Source organism: Cokeromyces recurvatus (genome assembly GCF_025118155.1).
Source record: "Cokeromyces recurvatus strain NRRL 2243 chromosome Unknown BX663scaffold_16, whole genome shotgun sequence".
Lineage (NCBI taxonomy): Eukaryota > Fungi > Mucoromycota > Mucoromycetes > Mucorales > Mucoraceae > Cokeromyces > Cokeromyces recurvatus.
This window is the reverse complement of record NW_026251402.1, coordinates 69191-89451: the sequence shown is the minus strand read 5'-3', so window position 1 is coordinate 89451 and position 20261 is coordinate 69191. Positions and strand designations below refer to the sequence as shown.

Sequence of the window (20261 nt, the reverse complement as noted above, 5' to 3'; positions counted from 1 at the left end):
CCACTACCACTACCACTACCACTACCACTACCACTACCACTACCACTACCACTGCCACTACCACTACCACTACCACTACCACTACCACTACAATTACAACTAACCAAGTCATATCATTTTATTCTGTTTGTGCTTTTAATAAATATATATGTGTATATTTATAATGTTATGTATATAATCATATACATACATACATACATACATACTACACCTCCTGAGAATAAAGTAGTTATTATTATATACCATATATTTGCTTAATAAGAATCAATCTCCTAAATTTCATTACTGCTGCAGGAAAAAAAAAAAAGAAAGAAAGAAATGAATCGGGAGATATTCCGAAGAAGATAAAGTTGATCTAAAGTTATATACTTTTTTATAAAGGAATATTCCTTTATTTATAACTAATAAAATGGAATAGAACTTTTTAAATAACAAAACTACCGAGCTTATTTTATTAATGACTTTTAGTAATATAAATTATGTACTGTAGGTATAACCTTTATATGTAAATACTATCATACGCCTCCTTTCCTTATTTATCTTATAAAATGCGTTTGCAGTCTTCATTGTACCCTCTCATATCTTCAATCTATTTTAATGCATATTTATTTTATTTAAATAAATTAATTGCTACTACTAAATCATATATCACTCATTTATTAAAAAATAATAGTAATAGTGATAGTGATAGTAGCAGTTATAGTAATAGTAATAGTATTAATAACAATAATAATAATAACAATAATAATAACAATAATAATAACAATAATAACAATAATAACAATAACAATACAAAAAGAGAGAAAGGAGTTAGGAATTGTATATTGTTGTAATAATCAATCCATATCGTCGAATTACAGCATAACAATAATTTCACAGTCACCGAGTAGTAATTCATTAAATTTTTTTTCTTATTTTTTTTACATAATCAAATTTAGCTGTCACTTTCATCTCGAAAAAAAAAAATTTTTTTTTCCTTCTTTTCAATAAATTCATTTTGTTTCTTAATAATTCTTTTCTCTTTATTCTCTACTTTTCTTTCAAGGTAAATATTTTTTCTTTAAAAAAGGACATAGTACAAAGGAATGTTTATAAATGTATCGTGATGAATGCTTTTGCCGCCCCAGGCGGAAAAGAATGATATGTCGATAAACCATGCAGCTCTTTACCCTTTGTCTGATAATCTACAATTTAAATTCATTTCCTTTGTACTTGTTACAATTTTATTCCTTTTTTTTTGTTGTAATCAAATTAACCCTTATTCTTTAATAGGATTCATTATTTATGATGTTGAAGGATAGAAGAGTAGTCCTTATGTACATTTATTCATGTTGCTAATAAAATCGTACCTTTCTCTTTTTTACTGAAGTCTTTTTTTATCTTTTTGTTATATACATATTTGTATATATTTTAAGTTTTCTATTTCCCGTAATATGAAATGGTAAGAAAGTTTGACATTTTATTTTTATTTTTTTTGTACACATATTTGTTATATGATGAGCATACTACATTCCATGCTAACCCGGAGCTCTTTCATGACCGAAAACATGTTACTTTGGATGCTGATTACAAATATCTTTGTACAAAAAAAAATAAAAATAAAATAAATCAAACCTTTATCTACTCCTTTCATGAATTATTTTATTAATGAATAAAGTAATTTTTTATATATGGTGTTTTGTTTTTTTCTCCAAAAAAAAAAAAGGGAGAAAAGGCTATTATTTCATTTTTAAGGGACAAGGGTGTGTATATGGGAAGGGGACCCTGATGGTTTAAGTTGATGCACTATGATCATAAAATGCTTCATCTTTTAATAAACTTTTAAAATCTTTCTAATAACTAAATTTCTATTTGTACTCATTTCTTGTTTTATTTTTATTTTTTCTTTTTTGTTTTGTTTTTGGAGAATATATCGCGATCATTATTATTAATGTCTTCTATTCAGTTCCCTTTTCCGTTATTATTAGATGGTGGTTTGGCCACACAACTTGAAAGAGGTTTTGGAAAAGATTTATCAGGTAAATGTGTATTTCTTTTTCTTTTTTTTTTTATTCGTTTTAAGGCTTGTCTTACAACAATGAAAGGAAAGTTATGGTCAGCAAAGTGTCTTGAGGAAGACCCTGAAGCAATTAAGGTAACATAAAAGTAAAATGAATAACAGACAGACAAACAGACAGACAGAAAAATACATCTAACGATTTAAGGTGAAGTCTGTCCATAAATCATATTATGAAGCAGGTGCAAATATAATTACAACTTGTAGTTATCAAGCTTCTATGGAGGGATTTTTAAGTGAAAACTATAGTGAAGAAGATGCAAAGGAATTAATGCGCAAGAGCATTGAACTAGCATGTGAAGCGCGTAAAGAATTTCAACAGGCTCATCCTCATGATACTGAACCAAGACTTGTAGCTCTATCGATTGGATGTTATGGCGCAGTCTTGGCTAATGGAGCTGAATATACAGGTGATTATTATGGTAGTGAAGATGATATTACTACTACTACTACTACTACTACCATTTTGAACCGACTTGTTCAATTTCATAAAGATAGATTAGCCATCTTTTTATCCTCATCATCATCATCCATGGTTGACTTTATTCTTTTTGAAACAATCCCTTCCTATTTAGAAGTTCAAGCCATTCGAAAGTTGATTTTGGACTACTCGTGTCAAGAAGCAGATGATGATGATGATGATAAAATCTTACTACCCCCTATCGCTGTCTCCTTTCAATGTCGTTCAGGTGAAGACATAGCGGATGGAACACCTATGCTGAGGGCTCTTGAAGATTTAATTGACTTGGAACTCGTCTTTGCTCTAGGTTTTAATTGTACTAAACCCAAATTTGTTCCAGCTTTATTACATACGATTGCACAACCACTTCAGCATCATCAAAAGGCCATCCTGGCTTATCCCGACGGAGGTGAAGAATGGGATATGATCACAAAGAGTTGGGATCCTACTACAAAATTACCTGAGGCATCCTTTGGCTCTATGATGGCTACCTTTATAAAACAATACGGTCCACGTATCATAGTAGGTGGTTGTTGTGGTACTCGTCCTTCCCATATAAGACATATAAAGAATTTGAAAAAATAAATAAATAAATAAATAAATAAAATAGTGTATATAATTCATTTATATATCATACATAATAAAATTTGGGAATATATACGTGTATATGTATGTATGTATATATATATATATATATATATATATAGTAGGATAAGGAGTGTATAAGGTATACAGAAATAAAAAAAAAAAAAAAAAAAAAAAAAAAAAAAAAAAAGAATGAATGAGTGGAAAGGAGAATTATATACATGTATACATGTATATACACATATATACATATATATACATATATACATGTTTATGGCTTACTACTGCTACCATAATCATTATTACCACGTTTTGTAATAGACACTTTACGGCGTCGATTCTTTAAATTTAAGAGTAAGATGCCCGTTGTTGGATTTGTGTTTGGAGGAGGAGGCGGTAGTGGTGGTGGTGGTGGAGTCGACTCTAGAGATGGCTTTGATTTGTGTGCTTGAGATGGCGACGACGATTTTCGTAATTTAGCTCTGAGTGCTTCCATTACTTTATCATGATCCAAAGGTTGAGAAGGTAGAGAACGGGGAAGTGGAGAAGGGAGCGTAGGAGAGAGAGAATTGTTTCGTTTCGTATTTATATTTACATTAAAATCTGTTAGACTCATTACACTTTCGTATGATAAAGTTCGATGAATATGACCTGTCTTTCCTGATTTCCTTCTCTTTACTGATTTGGTGTTATTAATAGAGATAGGTGTAGCTAATTCAGATGTTGTTTGACTCTTATTGGTATCAGATACGTTAGAAGGAACAATAGGAGCAGACACAATATTAGTAAATGAACAGAAGGGTTGATTTATCTCTTTTGAAGAAGAAGAAAGTATCCCATGTTGATCTTGATTATATAAGCCAAAGCTAGGAGGAGACATAAAGCCAATAGAAGGAGAAGAAGAAGCAATACTAACAGAGTCTTGTTGTGGTTGTGGTTGTGGTTGCTGCAAGTCATTTCCATAAGAAAAGTTAGTTATTGGTAAGGAAGAGACAGTACGATTGGTATGAAAGGAAGAAGAAGTATGAGTTGGAGGAGAATTTAATTGATGATGATGATAATATGGCCCAGTTAAGATAAAAGGAGAATAATCTTGTTTCTGAGTGTTCATAAAAGGATGATCTATGACTATAAAGTTTAGACTGGATATACTATATAAAAGAGAGGAATATTTACTTAATGGTTGGCCTTGAATGTTCTCTTGATGTCGATTTAATTCATATTCAATAAATTTTGTTTGTAAACGGGCTTGTTCAGCTTGATACCATTTTTCAGAAGCTTTCCTCTATTATAATTTACTAAAAAAAATATCTAAATGAATGCATCATTTATTTAGTTTACCTGATCTTCTTGAGCTTTTGCAGCAAGTATCTGATTTAACAACTGTGGGTTATTTTGATATTTTATCAAAATTTCATCTACCGATAGGCCTGTAACAGGATTCGGCTGAGTTAACTTTCTTGGATAAAAGTTATCATTATCATCATTATTCTGATTCAATTCAAACTTATCGATATCAGTAGTGATACTATCCAAAGTTTCATTTGGTTGTTTAGGAAACATGAATTATTATAAAAAAAATCGATGCATGCACGACACTTAAGGTATTTAAGCCAATTGAGGATGAATTACTTTTATTATATCTATTTAAACAAGTCTCTATTTCTATCCTCTATTTTTCTTTTCTTTTTTTTTTGTTTTCTTCTTTTAATAATAATATATATGAAAGTAAATAGAGCTAAAAAGAAATAAGAAAAGGAAAAAGAAGTAGCATCTATATAAATAAATAAAAAAATAAATAAAAAAATCTTTTCATGTTAAATATATAAAACAAAAAAAAAAAAAAAAAAAAAAAAAGTTTAAAAATAAATATTTACATAAAATCGGTAGCTCAAAGTCGGTATGCAAAACTCAAATACAACATCATATGCTTTAGATACAAGTGTTAGCGTTGGTATATGTTTAATAAAAAAAAAATAATTCCCCGCAACCATAATAATTTATATATCTGGTAAAATAAAATATTTTAGTAAAGCACGTTTTAGATAGTAAACCAGGTACAAAAAAGATTTAATTTATAAATAAATATGTATGTAAAAGGGGGGGAGGGTAAAGAGAATCTGTCCAATCATATTTTTGTATTGAGTTTTCACTGTAAACTATTTTCTTTCTTTCACCCTTCTATTTAATAATCTTTTTTTTTTTTTTTTTTTTTTTTTTTTTTTTTTTTTTTTTGCAAGTAATAAAAAGGAATTTATAAAATAAATCTCTTTGAATCAATTTTTTTTTTATTTTTTATTTTGATTAACTTTCCTCCCCTTTCTTATATTTCATTGTTAGATGTGAAACTAATATACTTTATTCTTTGACAGTCTGCAGGTTTTTTTTTATTTTTTTGAAAAAAGGTTTAACAAATCTAAAAATAGTTTTTTTTTTTAAAAAAAATAAAGAACTGAATTTTTACGAGTTTTATTTCTTTTTGTTGAAAGCAATTGCAATTGCAAAATAATGATTTTTTTTTATTCTTTTTTTTTTTTTTTTTTTTTTTAAGCTTTTTTAATAAAGTATATATATATAAAAAAAAAGGATGAGCAATCATATCAGATATGATTTATTTTTTCCTGAAAAAAAAAAACACTTGAAAAATTTAATGCAATTTTTTTTTCTTTAAAAAAATTATTTTTAGAAAATTCTTTTTATAGCATTGAATTGTTCTTCTTTTAGATAAAAGGTTTTTTTTTTTTGTTTTGTTTTACGCGAAAATGCAATCTGCAAAATAAAATAAAATAAAAATATTTAGCAGTAAACAAAGATATACGATTTTATTCATATTTGGCATTTACTGTAGATACTCGATAGATATAATGTAAAAGGTATTGAATGTAATGACATCATCGTTAGGTTTATCCTCTTCTCTTTGAACAATTGGTAAAAGAAGAAATTAAAATCAATCTAGTTTGTTGGTTTCATATTTGCTACAACTAACTTCAAGTAATGAAAAATTACATAAGGATAGATAGTAAGTTACACAGTAAGGTAATTTTCTTTTGAATGTGGCTTGACTTTATTATTAAGCAAGCTGAGTAGTACTACTTCAAGTTGGCAAATAGCGTAAAATAGAATGTGGATTTTATTATAAACACGATTGCTACTGATCATAGTCTAAATTGTGTGATGCGTAGTATTATTGGTAGGCAAATTTATAGTTTCCAATAATGTATCACTAACTTTACTTTGCTCCTCCAAACTTACATTGACTGTTGTTTAAAATAGGCTGTAATGCTTTCCAGTGAATACAAAAAAAAAAGGTACAATGAAAGGCTAATAAAAATAGATTTGTAATCTAAATCCATTTCTGTTTAACGGAGGGGGGAGCTCACTCGTATAATATCTTTTATCAAAAAAAAAAAAAAAGGTTACATTATTATGTAATATTATTTTAATATAATATATAAAATGTAACAATTGCAAACTAACTCGTCTTATTTGTCATATTATAGATTCTTCAAGTAGCCAATTAAATCAAACTAAAACATGTATAGAGATGATTGCGGCTAACAGTGAAAACAGATAGATCAATAAAAATCATAATAATATGTTTAACTTTCTTCTCTTAGTTTAATAAGTACATTCACATTTTAATCTTGTGTAGATCCAACTATCTCTTCCTTGCCTTTTTCTTTTTTTCTTATTTGGGCTTAATAAATATCTTTGTCCATAGCTGCATTATTCTGTATTAAAATAGTTACTTTCTGATGAACGCGTTTAAAATTGTGGCTTATGATTTGACTGACAATGGTCTACACTATATACATCTTTATGTATTAAATGTATATATCGTTAGAATCATAGACACTAATTTAGGTTCCACGGAATAATTCAGCAGAAAAATAAAAATAAAAAACTGTTGTGTGTATTATAATGGTTCCATTATTGAGTTGTATTAAAGAGATTACATTTTATTCACTTTGAATTTTCTAAGAATTTGATTGGTTTAAATTTAACAAAAAAAAAATAATAAAAAAATTTTAATAGAAGAAACTTCATCAAAAATTTCTTCCTTTTGCATCTATATACATCTTTAACAATGTCTGTTACTTTGGAACTTCCTTTGGCCCTTCACATCCTCGAAGCTGTTCTTGCTGAAAACAAATATATTGCTTCGTATGTTATTATTTTTTATTTTATTTTTTTTTAAAAAAAAGAAACCGTCTTTCAATGTCAACAATGAAAACAAAGTTGGCCTCTTTTCAATCTTTGTGGCTTAGCACTAATTATTCTTTTTTCATAGTAACGATAAGGCTACTGATGCCGATTCCACTGTTGCTGCTGCTTTAGGTTCTGCTCCTGCTGCTGAATTCGTTAATGTCAACAAGTGGTTCGCTGAAGTCAAGTAAGTTATTTGTTTTTTTTTCTAAAGAATAAAAAAAACTAAGTATTTTTTTTGTTTTTAGGCCCGCTGCTAAGGAAGCTGCACCTGCTGCTGAAGAAGAAGATGATATTGATCTTTTCGGTTCTGATGATGAAGAAGTTGATGAAGAAGCTGAAAAGCTCAAGGCTCAACGTCTTGCTGAATACAATGCCAAGAAGGCCGCTAAGCCTAAGCCTATTGCTAAGACCACCGTCACCCTCGAAGTTAAGCCTTGGGATGATGAAACCAACATGGATGAATTGACTGCTGCTGTCAAGGCTATCAACATGGATGGTCTCCTTTGGGGTGGTCACCAACTTGTTGCCATTGGTTATGGTATCAAGAAGCTTCAAATCAACTGTGTTGTTGAAGATGATAAGGTTATGATGGATGACTTGACTGATGCCATTCAAGATTTGGAAGATTATGTTCAATCTGTAGATATTGCTGCTATGCAAAAGATCTAATTTAATTTTTTTTTTGAATGAAAAAAAAAAAATAAATAAACATTTATTCCAATTCATGTAGATAAATACTATATCTCCCATTCCTTCTTCCCCCTCCCCTTTTTGTTTTCTTTATAGTGTTTACATATTAAATATTTGCTTTTTAATTTTACTTTTTTTTTATTTAATCTAATTGTTTCAATACTTCTTCTCTTTCTTTATATAATGCTTCAGCCCAAGCCTTAACAGCAGGATGTTGAAATTTACCCTTGGTGGAATCAAAAAAGCCTTGCAACTTTTTCTTATCCGCTAAAAAAAAATAAAGGATTTAATAAGACACTTGAATCTTGCACACGTGTATAATATGTAAAAAAAAAACATACATTTTTCATATTCCAAAGCTTGTACAATCATTTCAAATTTATCCAAATCTTTAACAAATAATGCTTCCGGTGTCTTTGCATCCTCATATTCAAGCCATAAATCAACAATTTCTTTTGCGGTCTCTGTATTTCCTAAAGATTCTTTGAAACCATCCATAGCATTCTAACGTCATATTACATTATTTATATGCTACGTTATATATATATATATATATTGAGATGTACCTTTTCCAACCTGAATTTTTCTTCTTTACTGACACCAGCATGAGGTGTAATATCACCCTATATTGGAGTCAATATATAATAATAAGAATACATGTAGATAATGTTCGTTTTCAAATGAATCCATACCACAACAGCTTCAGCAAGATCATGAACAATAGCCATTTTTATACATCTAAATCATAAAATAAATAAATGACCATTTCCTCTTCCCTCTTTTATATATAATTACTTTTCTCTATTAATAGATGGATCATTGACAAGCATGGCCATAACACCCATGCGATGCATGTGATCAGAAATAGATTCAGCTTGTTGAATGCCATTATCCAACCATCCAGTTCGTTTAGTTCTCTATAACAAAATTAATCTTTTATAATAATAATAAAAACTTCATTTCTTACTTTCAAGTTTTCAATAACATGTAGAAAACGAATTACATTAGTGGGATTTGATTGTGCCATCTTCATTTACTAAATAAATGAAAAAAAAAAAAAAAAAGAGCAGAAATAATTTTTGACATAAACACAGGGAAATTTTATTTTATTTCTCAAAAAAGTGAAACACTTTCATATTAACACAGTTGTCAAAAATGCGTTGTATTACAAAGTATCATTTATTTCATTTTATTTTTTTAATAAAAAAGAAGGGGCAACGAATTGGAATTAAAGTCAATAAAAAAAACAGAAATTATATATATAAAAAGAAATGGTAAAAAGGTAGAAATGAAGGTCTAAATTAGTTTTCCATGAAAAAGTAATTACCAGAAGCCTTTTGTTCTTGATCAAGTTGAGAATCAAGCTTGTTGATTCTAGGTCTATAGTTGGAAGGATCACGACGGAAGGTAATTTCAAGAGAAGCCAAGAATTTATTCATACCGGTCAACAAAGATTGAGGAGTATTAGCAGTGGCATGAACAGAAGGAGTACCGTCATAGACAACAACACGATCAGCAAGATAAGTAGCCATAATAAAATCGTGTTCTACAATGAAAGCAGTTCTCTTAAAGTGAATAATGAAACGTTTAATTACTTTAGCAGCGATAATACGTTGTTCGGAATCAAGATAGGCAGAAGGTTCATCAATAAGATAAATATCTGCAGGTTGACCCAAAGCAAGAATGATGGCAACACGTTGCAATTCACCACCAGACAAATGCATCACTTCTTGATCAATGATGTTTTCAATATTCAATGGTTTAATAACATCAGTGTTGAATTGAGGGTTCAAGAAAGCGCCCTTAATCTTCTTCAAGAATAACATACGAACGGTACCCTTAAATTTAGGAGAAATCTTTTGAGGTTTATAAGAAACATTAAGAGTAGGAACTTGACCTTCACCATCAGGTTTCAAAAGACCAGCTAAAAGACGAATAAATGTAGATTTACCAGTACCATTTTGACCCAACATGACAATAATTTCTGAATCTTGGAATTCACCTGCTTCAACATCCAATTTGAAATCACCAAGGACCTTTTGCATTTTAGGATACTTGTATGAATTTGCCTTTGCGACTGATCCTTCAGTTGCAGTTTCAGCAATCTTAAAGGTTAAGGATTCTTCACGGAAACGCAAATTTTCTGTAGGAATGTTACCATCCAAGAAGATATTGATACCTTCACGCACAGAGTAAGGAAGAGTGACGACACCATAAGCAGAAGGTCTACCATAAAGAATACATACATAATCTGAAAGATAATCTAAAACAGACAAATCGTGTTCAACACAAATAATGTAAGTATCTGAAGAAAGAAGAGAACGAATGACACGAGCAGCATTCAAACGTTGCTTTACATCCAAGTAAGAAGAAGGTTCATCAAACATATAAACATCTGCCTTTTGAACAGCAACGACAGCAATAGCAAATCTTTGCAATTCACCACCAGAAAGTTGTCCTACTTCACGATTCAAAACGTCCTTCAAATCCAACATATCAATCATTTCTTCAAAGTTGTTGCGTTCATGCTTATCTGTCAAGAGTTGGTGTACTTTACCGCTAACAACCTTAGGAATATGATCTACATATTGAGGTTTAATAATCGCCTTCAAATTATCTTCCAAAATCTTTGTGAAATAATTTTGCAATTCAGAACCACGGAAATACTTTAAAATATCTTGCCAATCAGGAGGTGCGTCGAATTTACCCAAATTGGGTTTCATCTTACCGGAAAGAATTTTTAAAGCAGTTGATTTACCAATACCGTTAGTTCCTACTAAACCCAATACTTGACCAGGACGAGGAACAGGTAAACGATGAAGTTTGAAAGAATTAGCAGAGTAACGATGTGTGACTTCGCCTTCGAGATTGGTAGGTAAATTGATAATATGAATAGCGCCAAAGGGGCATTTCTTTACACAAATACCACAACCAATACAGAGTTCTTCAGAGATGAAAGCAATCTTGGAAGTGGGTTCAACTTCGATACAAAGCTTACCTATAGAAATAAACAATGTTTAATTTAGTTATAGAAAAAAAAAACTAGAGGATAAAACTGTTACTAATCTATTACATACCCATACGATTAACGGGACAAGAACGTTTACTATACAGTACAAAAAAAAAAGATGTTAATAATAATCAACTAATTAAATCCAACGACTAATATATATATATAGCTACCATTCTTGTCTACACTTCTTAGGCTTACACTTGTCAGCACTGACAATAGCAATACGGGTAAGTTTATCACTCATTGAATAGAATGGGGGGTGGTAGTAATTAATGAAGTGTTAAAATGTAGGAAGGAAAAAAAAAAAAAAAAAAAAAACTATAATCATATTCTAACTACAGCCTCATATGCAATTCTATCAAATTTTTTTTCTAAGCCACTATGATTTGTAATTTTATTATAAAATATAAAAATCATTAAATAATGGATATTCACAACACATTTATTAACTATAAAATAGAATACTTGAAAGGAAAAAAAAATAAAAGAATTCCATTTTTTTGTGTTAATAAAAAGAATGGTTTAGTTTATTTTATATCCTTTTTTTTTATTGTTATAAAAGAGTATTATTTCTTTTTCTTTCTTAATAATAATAATAATAAAGGTGTCCAACAACTGAACTCGAAATATCAAAAAAAAAAAAAAATTCTCCCCCCCACGAGATGACTTCATATTTATTTTTTATTTTATTTTTTTTCCCTCCAGTATTAAACTAGAAATGAACACAGTTGAGACTAAATTCAGATCCCTTAGTCGATTTACAGCTGAATGTCAAAGACAAATCGAAAGATTACAACATGTTGATTCCATACTAGTTCAAAAAGAATTAGCAGAACTTGTCAAGTCAACTATTAGAGACTTAGAACAGGAAACTGAGGTATTCATGTATACATATAAATTAAATAATTTCGTGCAGAAAAAATAAAAAAAAAAACAGTTTTAATTAAATATATACGTATAACAGTATATTAAACAAATAGCAGAAGAAGAGGATACAGAAGCTTCAAAAATGAATATTTTAAACAGATTAGGTGAATATGAGAACCAGTTAAAACAGTAAATACAAATTATGTCAAGACTTTAGTATATTGTTATTTATATTTTATTATTATTATTAGATTGCAAATTACTTCACGTCAAGCAATATTAAGTTCTAGGAAAAGAGTAAATGATCAGGAAAAGAGAAATCGAGAAGAATTATTTGGTATAGGAAATAGAGCAAATGGTAAAACTTTCACAGAACAATATGAATTAAAGCAGAGAGGAATTCGAAAGAGGTACAAGAATCTCATTTAAACTTAAAGCTTCTTTATAATTAATAACATAAATTAGCCAACATGATGATGCATTGTTACGCGCCTCTTCTGATGTGACAGAAGCATTAAAAAGAACAAGTGCTCTTATGCAGCAAGAATTAGAAAAAAGTTCAATTTCAGCCGGCATGCTGGGTAATAAATTATAACAAATCAAAAATAGCCATTCTAATATGTCATACAATGGCTTTATTTTTATTTTAGCTGAATCATCAAAGACTCTATCTTCCACTTATAACGAATATCAAAATTTAGGTTCTTTAGTTCATATTTCCAAAAGAGTCATTACTCAATTAGAGAATTCAGACTGGTTTGATCGACTTTTACTTTTATTTGGTTTAATATTCTTTTGTTCCGTAGTGTTTTATATTATTAAAAAACGCACTTGGGATGTTGGAATCTCCTGGATTTCATGGTTGACTCAAAGAAAGAAGAATAGAAAGATTGCAACTAAAATTTATACAGTTACATCCTCTTTAATCACAACTGTTAAGACTGAAACCATTAGTAAATCGAAAGAGCGTTTAGTAACGAAAACGACTACTTCATTATTTCAATCAACACAAACAGTCTTGTTGGATGCTACCGCTACTGTTTCACCTATTGAATTCCTTATTGAAACTGTATCTCCAGCAATCGTAAATGCATAATCATTTAAACAATCTGCTTATATATGTATATCAATAATAGTTATAAGAAGTATACGTATAAATCCAGTTATTTTTTTTTTGGTAATAATAATTCATTCATAATAGTAATTGATAAACATGACTTGATAGCCTAATAAGCTTGACTTGTACATTCGTTGTTATTACAACGTATAACAGAAATAGCTGCATATATAAATTTTTCTTTTTTGTTTTAACTCTACAAGTAATGACATATAGTTTATGTGTAAATTATATTCTTATACAGATGATTTTGAGAAGAATCTTTTTCTTTATTGATTTGGAAGTGTTTTTGTCCTTGTTTGACAAAAGGTCAAAGTCTGTCTTAATAGAGAATCTATCTATCCAACATATATATGCATAATGTAACTAAAGATTTTGAATCTAGAAAAAAAAAAACGTCTCCTTAGCATAATAATGTATAGAATTAGTTTTGGTTGTATACAAATCAATATTATTTAATAAATTTATTCAATTATAGATGAGAATACTGACCATGTTACTTTATCTTTGATAATGGAAACCTGGAATAGATTATATGAGTAAGCCTCTTGCTAAATGAGATTGCCATCATAAATTTGATTGTTCGCTCTTTAGTTGGTAATGTCAGTTTACTGTTTATATAAAGATATTGTACTTGCCTTCTACTATTACATTATATTTCCTTTGTAAATGAAAACTGATCCAGAAAATAGTTACACTGTAGTGTAAGCTGAATGGCGGATCAGACATCCTTTATTACGCATCACAAACGAAATTAGCTGAAACAATGCCTCCAGTTTTAATTGAAGTTTATCAAGGGGTTCTATGCCAAGAAGACTCATACAGTATGCATATTCTGCTCTACAATCCTTACAGAGACATTGCTTCCTCTTGTCCTCGTTACTATCACTAAAAAGGATTTTCAAATATTTTATTCTGAAGAGAGTTCAACGATAATAGTAAAGGGGTTTCTGTTGGGAAGCAAGCTGTCAAACAATGTCATTTTCTTTTTGTCTGAAAACTCTGCAGTAAATTATCTCAATCAACCAACATTAGATCTCATGATTGCATTAGAATATTTCATCACTAATCACACATACACCCTACCTAATGCCATTATAACACACACGCACGCACGCACACACAAACTGATCTAACTCTAGTGATGCTATACTCCATTTCAGGGAGAAATTTTATTAAAGAAAAAGTGCACAAAGTCTCAAAAAGTAATCTAGTATACCAATTGGTAAAAGCTAAAAGAAAATTTGGAATAATCCTTGATAAAAATGACTTTTGTCAAGATAGTAACAAATTAAAAAAAAAAAAAAAGTAAAAGAAAGATAGCATGCAGAAGAAGGGATTAGGTTGATTGAAAAAGGCTTAAAAAGATTTACATTGATTTTTATTATATTTGTTAATTTATTTTATATCAAGTTAAACTTATATAATACTTATTTATATTTGATTTGACAGCTAAATTAAGATTAGTGATACCTTAGATTTAGCTCTAAAATTATTTATAACTGTATTTGTATTAATACCAACTCTATGAATAGTTTGACTCTAGCTTTTAACTTTATTTCATATGTTATGAAATTATTTACTATTATGTGCAAATATAACAAATATATGAACACCCAATGGTATAAGTTTATATATCATAAATTAGCGACTTTGTGCTACAGAATCTACAACTATTTTAAACAAACACTTGAAAGTAATTGTCGAAAATTCTTGAACAGAGACTTATACAACTACGAAATAGTTACAACTTGAAACTAGTTAGCACTTGCCGACCTTCCCTTATCATTAATTCAACACTTTGGCTGCCTATGCTCTATAGTGTACATGACTGTATCATTTGATGACGTTTTGACTGATTACCTGGTGGTAGGGTAAGTATAGCCATATTATTATTTTTGTCATCCGTACACTTATCTTAGTCGATCTCATGTCACTGAATGTCTACATACACATACACATTCATTGAACTTGTCTAGATCAATTGAGGATCCACTCTTCCTTCTTTTGAACCTTTTATCTCAACGTAAGCTTAGAGATCCCCCAAGAATGCATCTACTTGGATTTACTGTTTGCTAATTATCGGTATCATCCTTCATAAAAATGAATTGTTTATTTGGTACATGATAGGATACCTCCTCCACTTCTTCACCCTATCAAAAAAAAAAAAAAAAAAATAATAATTGATTGGTTCGATAACTGAATTTGATAGTATAATTTTTATTTCTATCTCTTGTCATATATCTTGATTAATTTTGACCTTGACTATTTTTTTTTAACCGAAAAGATAAGAACAGTTAAATCTGGTTATCAACAGGAATAACACAATTTCTAATAGCTGTTTTTTTTTTTAGGATATCATAGAATTCTACCATAAAACATATCATATCTATAATAGAAGTTAATGGAGGTGGATTCTATTGTTGTATACTTACAGTCTATTGTTAGTACACATAAATGGTTCAGTATCAGATGAAATATAACTCAGTCATCACTTGTTTAAATGATGAAACTCTTTAGCAATCAAAGGCATGTCAAAATAATTGCATTCTTCGTCAATTTTTATTTTTATTTTCCTTTAGTGCTCTTCTCAATCTTCAACCTATTTGGTCATACATCCTATAAGACAAGAATTTGTTTATATCCAGTTAGTACAACAGTTCTTATTCTAAGCTCTTCAATTATCACATGTAAATACACATCTTATATCTAATTAACTTTTGTCAATTTATAAATGTATTGTATAAATTATCAAAACGCTTCTTTCGCAACTCAATGCTTCCGATATTTATGCTTTTTTGTTTTGTCTGATAGGTATTTGTTTAAACAAGTTCTTGCTAATACATTTGAAAATAAAATAAAAACTTTGCTCAAGTCCTTGATCTAAAGTCTTCTTTGCTTGTAAGCCAATTCCTATAAATATATTTATCTTCTTATACTTCCCCAGCAAGTGAGATTGTGCTTTACATTAATTCATTAGTTGATCACCCGGTCATAAACCTAAGTTCTGTTCTTGAAAAAAAAATATTCAAATATTCATCCTATCACTTATATCTTGAATGCACTTTTCCTTCAAGAAACCTAAGACCTATCAAGAAGTAGCTTTTTTATTAGTGTATCCGTTGATCTACTGCCTATATCATTTTTTTTTTTTTTTTTTTTTTTTTTTACGAAATAGATGGTATGTTTTCTTTTCCTAGTTCTCAACTAATAAAATGGTTGTCGTATTACCTTATATTTTTTTTTAGGAAAGTGAACTGACTAGGACAATACAACAGCATATCTAAGTGTTACAAGCCTACTTTGTGCTTATTAATTTTTTTTTTTCACAAATAAATTCATTTTAATTCGTATCAAAAATGAATTATTAAAAATAAAATGATTGGCTTAAACTTGTCTGAAATTAAATACTTTTACAATCAATAAAAAAAATTCTTCCCCACACATAAAAAAAAACTTTTTTTTTCCCTTTCTCTCTTTTCCTTTTCTTTAACTATTTCTTACATTTATTTTCTACTTTCTTCTTTTTTTTTAATTTATATATAAAAAAAGAAGAAAAGAAAAGTTCAATAATAAAACACCCCTCTTTATTTCTAAACACTTGTCAGCTTCTTTTTTTTTTTAAATTTTATTTTAATATTCAAAATGGAGATTGCTTTATTACAAGCTAAAAAATCCTGCCCATTTATTCACGTGGCTTCTGCATCCTCTCTCCGTCAACTTACTACTGCGGGTACCAGTCGATCTGCAAATCCTTTAATGTTAAAGGCTAAACAATGTCCTGTTATGAGTAAGGCTATTCAACGTCGATCTCTTTCAACTACTCAAACTGTATCCCAAAATCCTTCAAAGCCTTTAAGAGCAACTGCTGGTAAAATATATAAATATAATACACATAGACTTGTATAAATAGTGTTTGTTTTCATTTTCGGTGTTTAAACTAAATACCATTTTTTTCCCCCTAATCCTTTTATAGTGAACAACCATAGCCAGGGACCCATCTCCGCTATTCCTGTTTCACATCAGACAAAAAAACATTTTGACTATGAAAGCTTTTACCAAGAGGAATTGGATAAGAAACATAGAGACAAAAGTTACCGTTACTTTAATAATATCAATCGTTTAGCTCAAAAGTTCCCTCGCGCTCATACTGCTCGTGTTACGGATGAGGTTACTGTTTGGTGTGCAAATGATTATTTAGGTATGGGAAGGAGTCCTGTCTTAACTGATACAATGAAGTACGTGTATAAAGTGAGAGAAAGGAAAGCAAACTAATTTTTTTTCTTTTTTTTTTTTATTACAATGATTTTAGGCGCACTTTAGATAGATATGGTGCTGGTGCTGGTGGTACTCGTAATATCGCAGGAAATGCTGATCTTCATTTGCGTCTTGAGTCTGAACTAGCTGATCTTCATCATACAGAAGGAGCACTTGTGTTCTCTTCTTGTTATGTAGCTAATGATGCTACTCTCTCTACACTTGCTTCTAAATTACCTGGATGTGTTATTTTCTCTGATGCATTAAATCATGCTTCTATGATCCAGGGAATTCGTCATTCTGGTGCAGCCAAGAAAATTTTCCGCCATAATGATATGGCTCATCTTGAAGATCTATTACAGTCTGTCGATCCTAGTGTCCCAAAAATTATTGCTTTTGAATCTGTTTACTCTATGTGTGGTTCTATTGGTCCCATTCGCGAGATTGTTAATTTAGCGAAAAAATATGGTGCTATTACCTTTTTAGATGAAGTACACGCCGTTGGTATGTATGGTCCTCGTGGCGCTGGTGTAGCTGAACATCTTGATTATGACTTGAATGCTACAAATCCTACAATGGGTAATGGTAGTATTTTAGATGAAATTGATATCTTTACTGGCACCTTAGGTAAAGCTTACGGTGTTGTTGGTGGTTATATTGCTGGTTCCGCTTCTTTGGTTGACATGATTCGTTCTTATGCACCTGGTTTTATCTTTACCACTTCACTTCCACCTGCTGTTGTTTCAGGTGCTATGGAGTCTGTCAAATACCTTAAAAATTCCAGTGTTGAACGTCATATGCAACAATTGAATACACGTACTGTTAAGGCTCGTTTAAGTGACATTGGTATTCCTGTTATTCCTAATCCTTCACATATCGTTCCTGTCCTTTTGGGTGATGCTGAGGCTGCAAAGTTAGCCTCTGATGAACTCTTATCAGAACATGATATTTATGTTCAAAGCATTAATTATCCTACAGTTCCTGTAGGTGAGGAACGTCTTCGTATCACTCCTACTCCCGGTCATACTAGTCCCATGATTGATGAACTTGTTTATTCTCTGGATAAAATTTGGTCTCGTTATAATTTCAAGCGTGTTGAAGATTGGACTGCTCAAGGTGGTTGTGCTGGTGTAGGTGTTGAAAATGCTATTGAATCTACTCCTATGTGGACTGATAAGCAGCTTGGTCTTGATAATAAAATGATTGAAAACGAGCAAATTGTAAGCAATACTGTTCAATAAAAAAAAACACACACAATACAGTCGGACAGTACCATTTATTATTCTTATATATTTTATTTACTTAATAAACATAATCACAAAAAAAAAGCCTTTTCTCAGTAATTCAATTTATGTTAACAATGTAATGTAATGTTTTACTAAAAAAAGGGGGGAGAGTTAAATTTAGATACAGAGTAACGGAAAACTCTCTCTTCAATTATGATAACAATAATTATTTGTGTAAATAAACTCAGCAATAAAGCTTGAGTTTGTATTACTCTGTACTACTCTTGTATAACTTTATCTGACCATGTTTGCAACTTTATTTATAATAAAAAGAGAAGAAAAAGAAAATTATTATTACAAGTAGTAACTCAAAATGAGTTTTTACATAAAAGAAGAAGAAAAAATAATTACATTCTTATTTCTATCTAGTAAGTTGATGTTTTTTTTTAAAAAAAAAAAAAAAAAATAATGAATAGGTAGTTGTTTTAAGGCAGAATAAATGTTCTGTAATACATTGTAGTATTTTATTGATAAAATACACACACACATACAAAAGACCTTAAATCAATCATATAGTTTTTTTTTTTTTTTTTTTTTTAGTTCTTCCCAATTCGTAGTAGTATTCATTACTATAAGCAGGTCAATTTTATCAAGATAATATTAAACTTACATATATAAGGCAAGTAGAATGATAATGATGACTACTGTCTGTTATAGGAGAATCATGATATTCTACATCAATAATAAATAGACGACAGCAGCACAGAATATGTATACAAAAGAACATACAAATATATATATATAAAAAGGTCAATTTTATGCAATTAATTGAACAAATAACCAATTACAATCTATGATATCTAAAGAGGAGTATAAATTTACAGATAGATAAAGTAGCAGATACATCATATAAAATTAATGACGAAAAATTGATGAAAAGAAAAGGAGTTGAACTTTATAAGATGCAAATAATAACTGGCAGCAATTCTTATGGATAAAGAAAAATAGTATGAAGAGAGCATTTCTTTTTTTTTTTTTTTTTTTTTTTTTTTTTTTTTTTTTTTTACATTACATAACAAAATTATGGCTTTATTTTACAAGTAACTGACTGCTGTTACAATAAACGTATATATACTGTGTGTGTGCGTGCGTGTGTATATATGTGCATAGATATATTATATTACAGAGAGAAAAAATATTCTGTGTGTTATTATAACTTATTCACCCAAGATATTTGATAGTTCATCTTCATTTTGAATAAGCTCATGCAAAGTTTTGATAATAGCCTCTGTATCATGATGAGCAACAGTTTGTATATAAGCTCTTACTTTTTCTAATCTTTTTAATGCTGGACGTTCTTTATTTTCATTAGATACCAAAGCTTCCATTCTTGCTTCACAAATTAATCTTTGAAGGTGAACAGGTAAACTATACACATCATCTGAAATACTTGTTTCCGTAAAGTATCGAGACATATCTGGGGCTAAGAATAAGTTTAAGAGGTATATACATGAAAAGGGCTGGTTTTCATCCGATTCATAATAAACAGTATCAAGAGGAGGTGTTAATGACATTGTTTGATACTCAAGTGGATTTAAAGGCGGGATTATAGTGTCACAAAATGTGCAGCAACTGCTTCTTCTTCTTTCATTTCCACCTTCAAATACTGAATAACAACTTGTTGAAGAATGATTATGTGGTGCTAATGATGGGTCTGTCATATATGTTGCTTTTTTTTTATTTATTTAAAAATAGGAAAAAAAAAAAGAAGAAGAAGAAAA

General features: G+C 29.7%; 9 protein-coding genes across 9 annotated transcripts; 6 read left to right on the top strand and 3 right to left on the bottom strand.

The window, feature by feature from the left end:
- Positions 1-2443: 2443 nt before the first annotated feature.
- On the top strand, positions 2444-3167 carry BX663DRAFT_512490 (Homocysteine S-methyltransferase). Its single transcript, XM_051528015.1, has one exon. The coding sequence runs from the start codon at positions 2589-2591 to the stop codon at positions 3099-3101; it is 513 nt and encodes a 170-aa protein (XP_051381795.1). The 5' UTR covers positions 2444-2588; the 3' UTR covers positions 3102-3167.
- A 120-nt stretch (positions 3168-3287) lies between these two features.
- BX663DRAFT_512489 (uncharacterized protein) lies at positions 3288-4223 on the bottom strand. Its single transcript, XM_051528014.1, has one exon. The coding sequence runs from the start codon at positions 4210-4212 to the stop codon at positions 3373-3375; it is 840 nt and encodes a 279-aa protein (XP_051381794.1). The 5' UTR covers positions 4213-4223; the 3' UTR covers positions 3288-3372.
- A 2883-nt stretch (positions 4224-7106) lies between these two features.
- BX663DRAFT_474323 (uncharacterized protein) lies at positions 7107-7979 on the top strand (the record flags this gene model as incomplete). The annotated part of the gene is made up of 3 exons (XM_051524222.1): positions 7107-7265; positions 7393-7494; positions 7556-7979. The coding sequence occupies exons 1-3, from the start codon at positions 7189-7191 to the stop codon at positions 7977-7979; spliced, it is 603 nt and encodes a 200-aa protein (XP_051381793.1). The 5' UTR covers positions 7107-7188.
- Positions 7882-9058, bottom strand: BX663DRAFT_89301 (HD domain-containing protein). The gene is made up of 7 exons (XM_051532347.1): positions 8968-9058; positions 8796-8917; positions 8693-8738; positions 8567-8623; positions 8342-8504; positions 8132-8267; positions 7882-7975 (listed from the first exon to the last, which is right to left on the bottom strand). Exons 1-6 carry the CDS (start codon positions 9031-9033, stop codon positions 8143-8145), a joined length of 579 nt encoding a protein of 192 aa, XP_051381792.1. The 5' UTR covers positions 9034-9058; the 3' UTR covers positions 7882-7975; positions 8132-8142.
- A 907-nt stretch (positions 9059-9965) lies between these two features.
- On the top strand, positions 9966-10196 carry BX663DRAFT_436437 (uncharacterized protein; the record flags this gene model as incomplete). The annotated part of the gene is made up of 1 exon (XM_051523180.1): positions 9966-10196. A coding segment is annotated over one exon (231 nt), but the record flags the coding sequence as incomplete, so codon positions are not given.
- A 1459-nt stretch (positions 10197-11655) lies between these two features.
- Positions 11656-13163, top strand: BX663DRAFT_512479 (Sec20-domain-containing protein). Its single transcript, XM_051528013.1, has 5 exons — positions 11656-11890; positions 11978-12069; positions 12132-12290; positions 12346-12461; positions 12531-13163. The coding sequence occupies exons 1-5, from the start codon at positions 11732-11734 to the stop codon at positions 12974-12976; spliced, it is 972 nt and encodes a 323-aa protein (XP_051381790.1). The 5' UTR covers positions 11656-11731; the 3' UTR covers positions 12977-13163.
- Positions 13164-15155: 1992 nt separating this feature from the next.
- On the top strand, positions 15156-16203 carry BX663DRAFT_512475 (uncharacterized protein). The gene is made up of 2 exons (XM_051528012.1): positions 15156-16085; positions 16169-16203. The coding sequence occupies exon 1, from the start codon at positions 15501-15503 to the stop codon at positions 15708-15710; it is 210 nt and encodes a 69-aa protein (XP_051381789.1). The 5' UTR covers positions 15156-15500; the 3' UTR covers positions 15711-16085; positions 16169-16203.
- Positions 16204-16455: 252 nt separating this feature from the next.
- BX663DRAFT_89188 (pyridoxal phosphate-dependent transferase) lies at positions 16456-18841 on the top strand. The gene is made up of 4 exons (XM_051532346.1): positions 16456-16868; positions 16974-17198; positions 17321-18474; positions 18584-18841. Exons 1-4 carry the CDS (start codon positions 16643-16645, stop codon positions 18623-18625), a joined length of 1647 nt encoding a protein of 548 aa, XP_051381788.1. The 5' UTR covers positions 16456-16642; the 3' UTR covers positions 18626-18841.
- A 681-nt stretch (positions 18842-19522) lies between these two features.
- Positions 19523-20239, bottom strand: BX663DRAFT_512472 (uncharacterized protein). The gene has a single exon (XM_051528011.1). It carries the CDS (start codon positions 20199-20201, stop codon positions 19698-19700), a length of 504 nt encoding a protein of 167 aa, XP_051381787.1. The 5' UTR covers positions 20202-20239; the 3' UTR covers positions 19523-19697.
- Between the last annotated feature and the right edge of the window lie 22 nt (positions 20240-20261).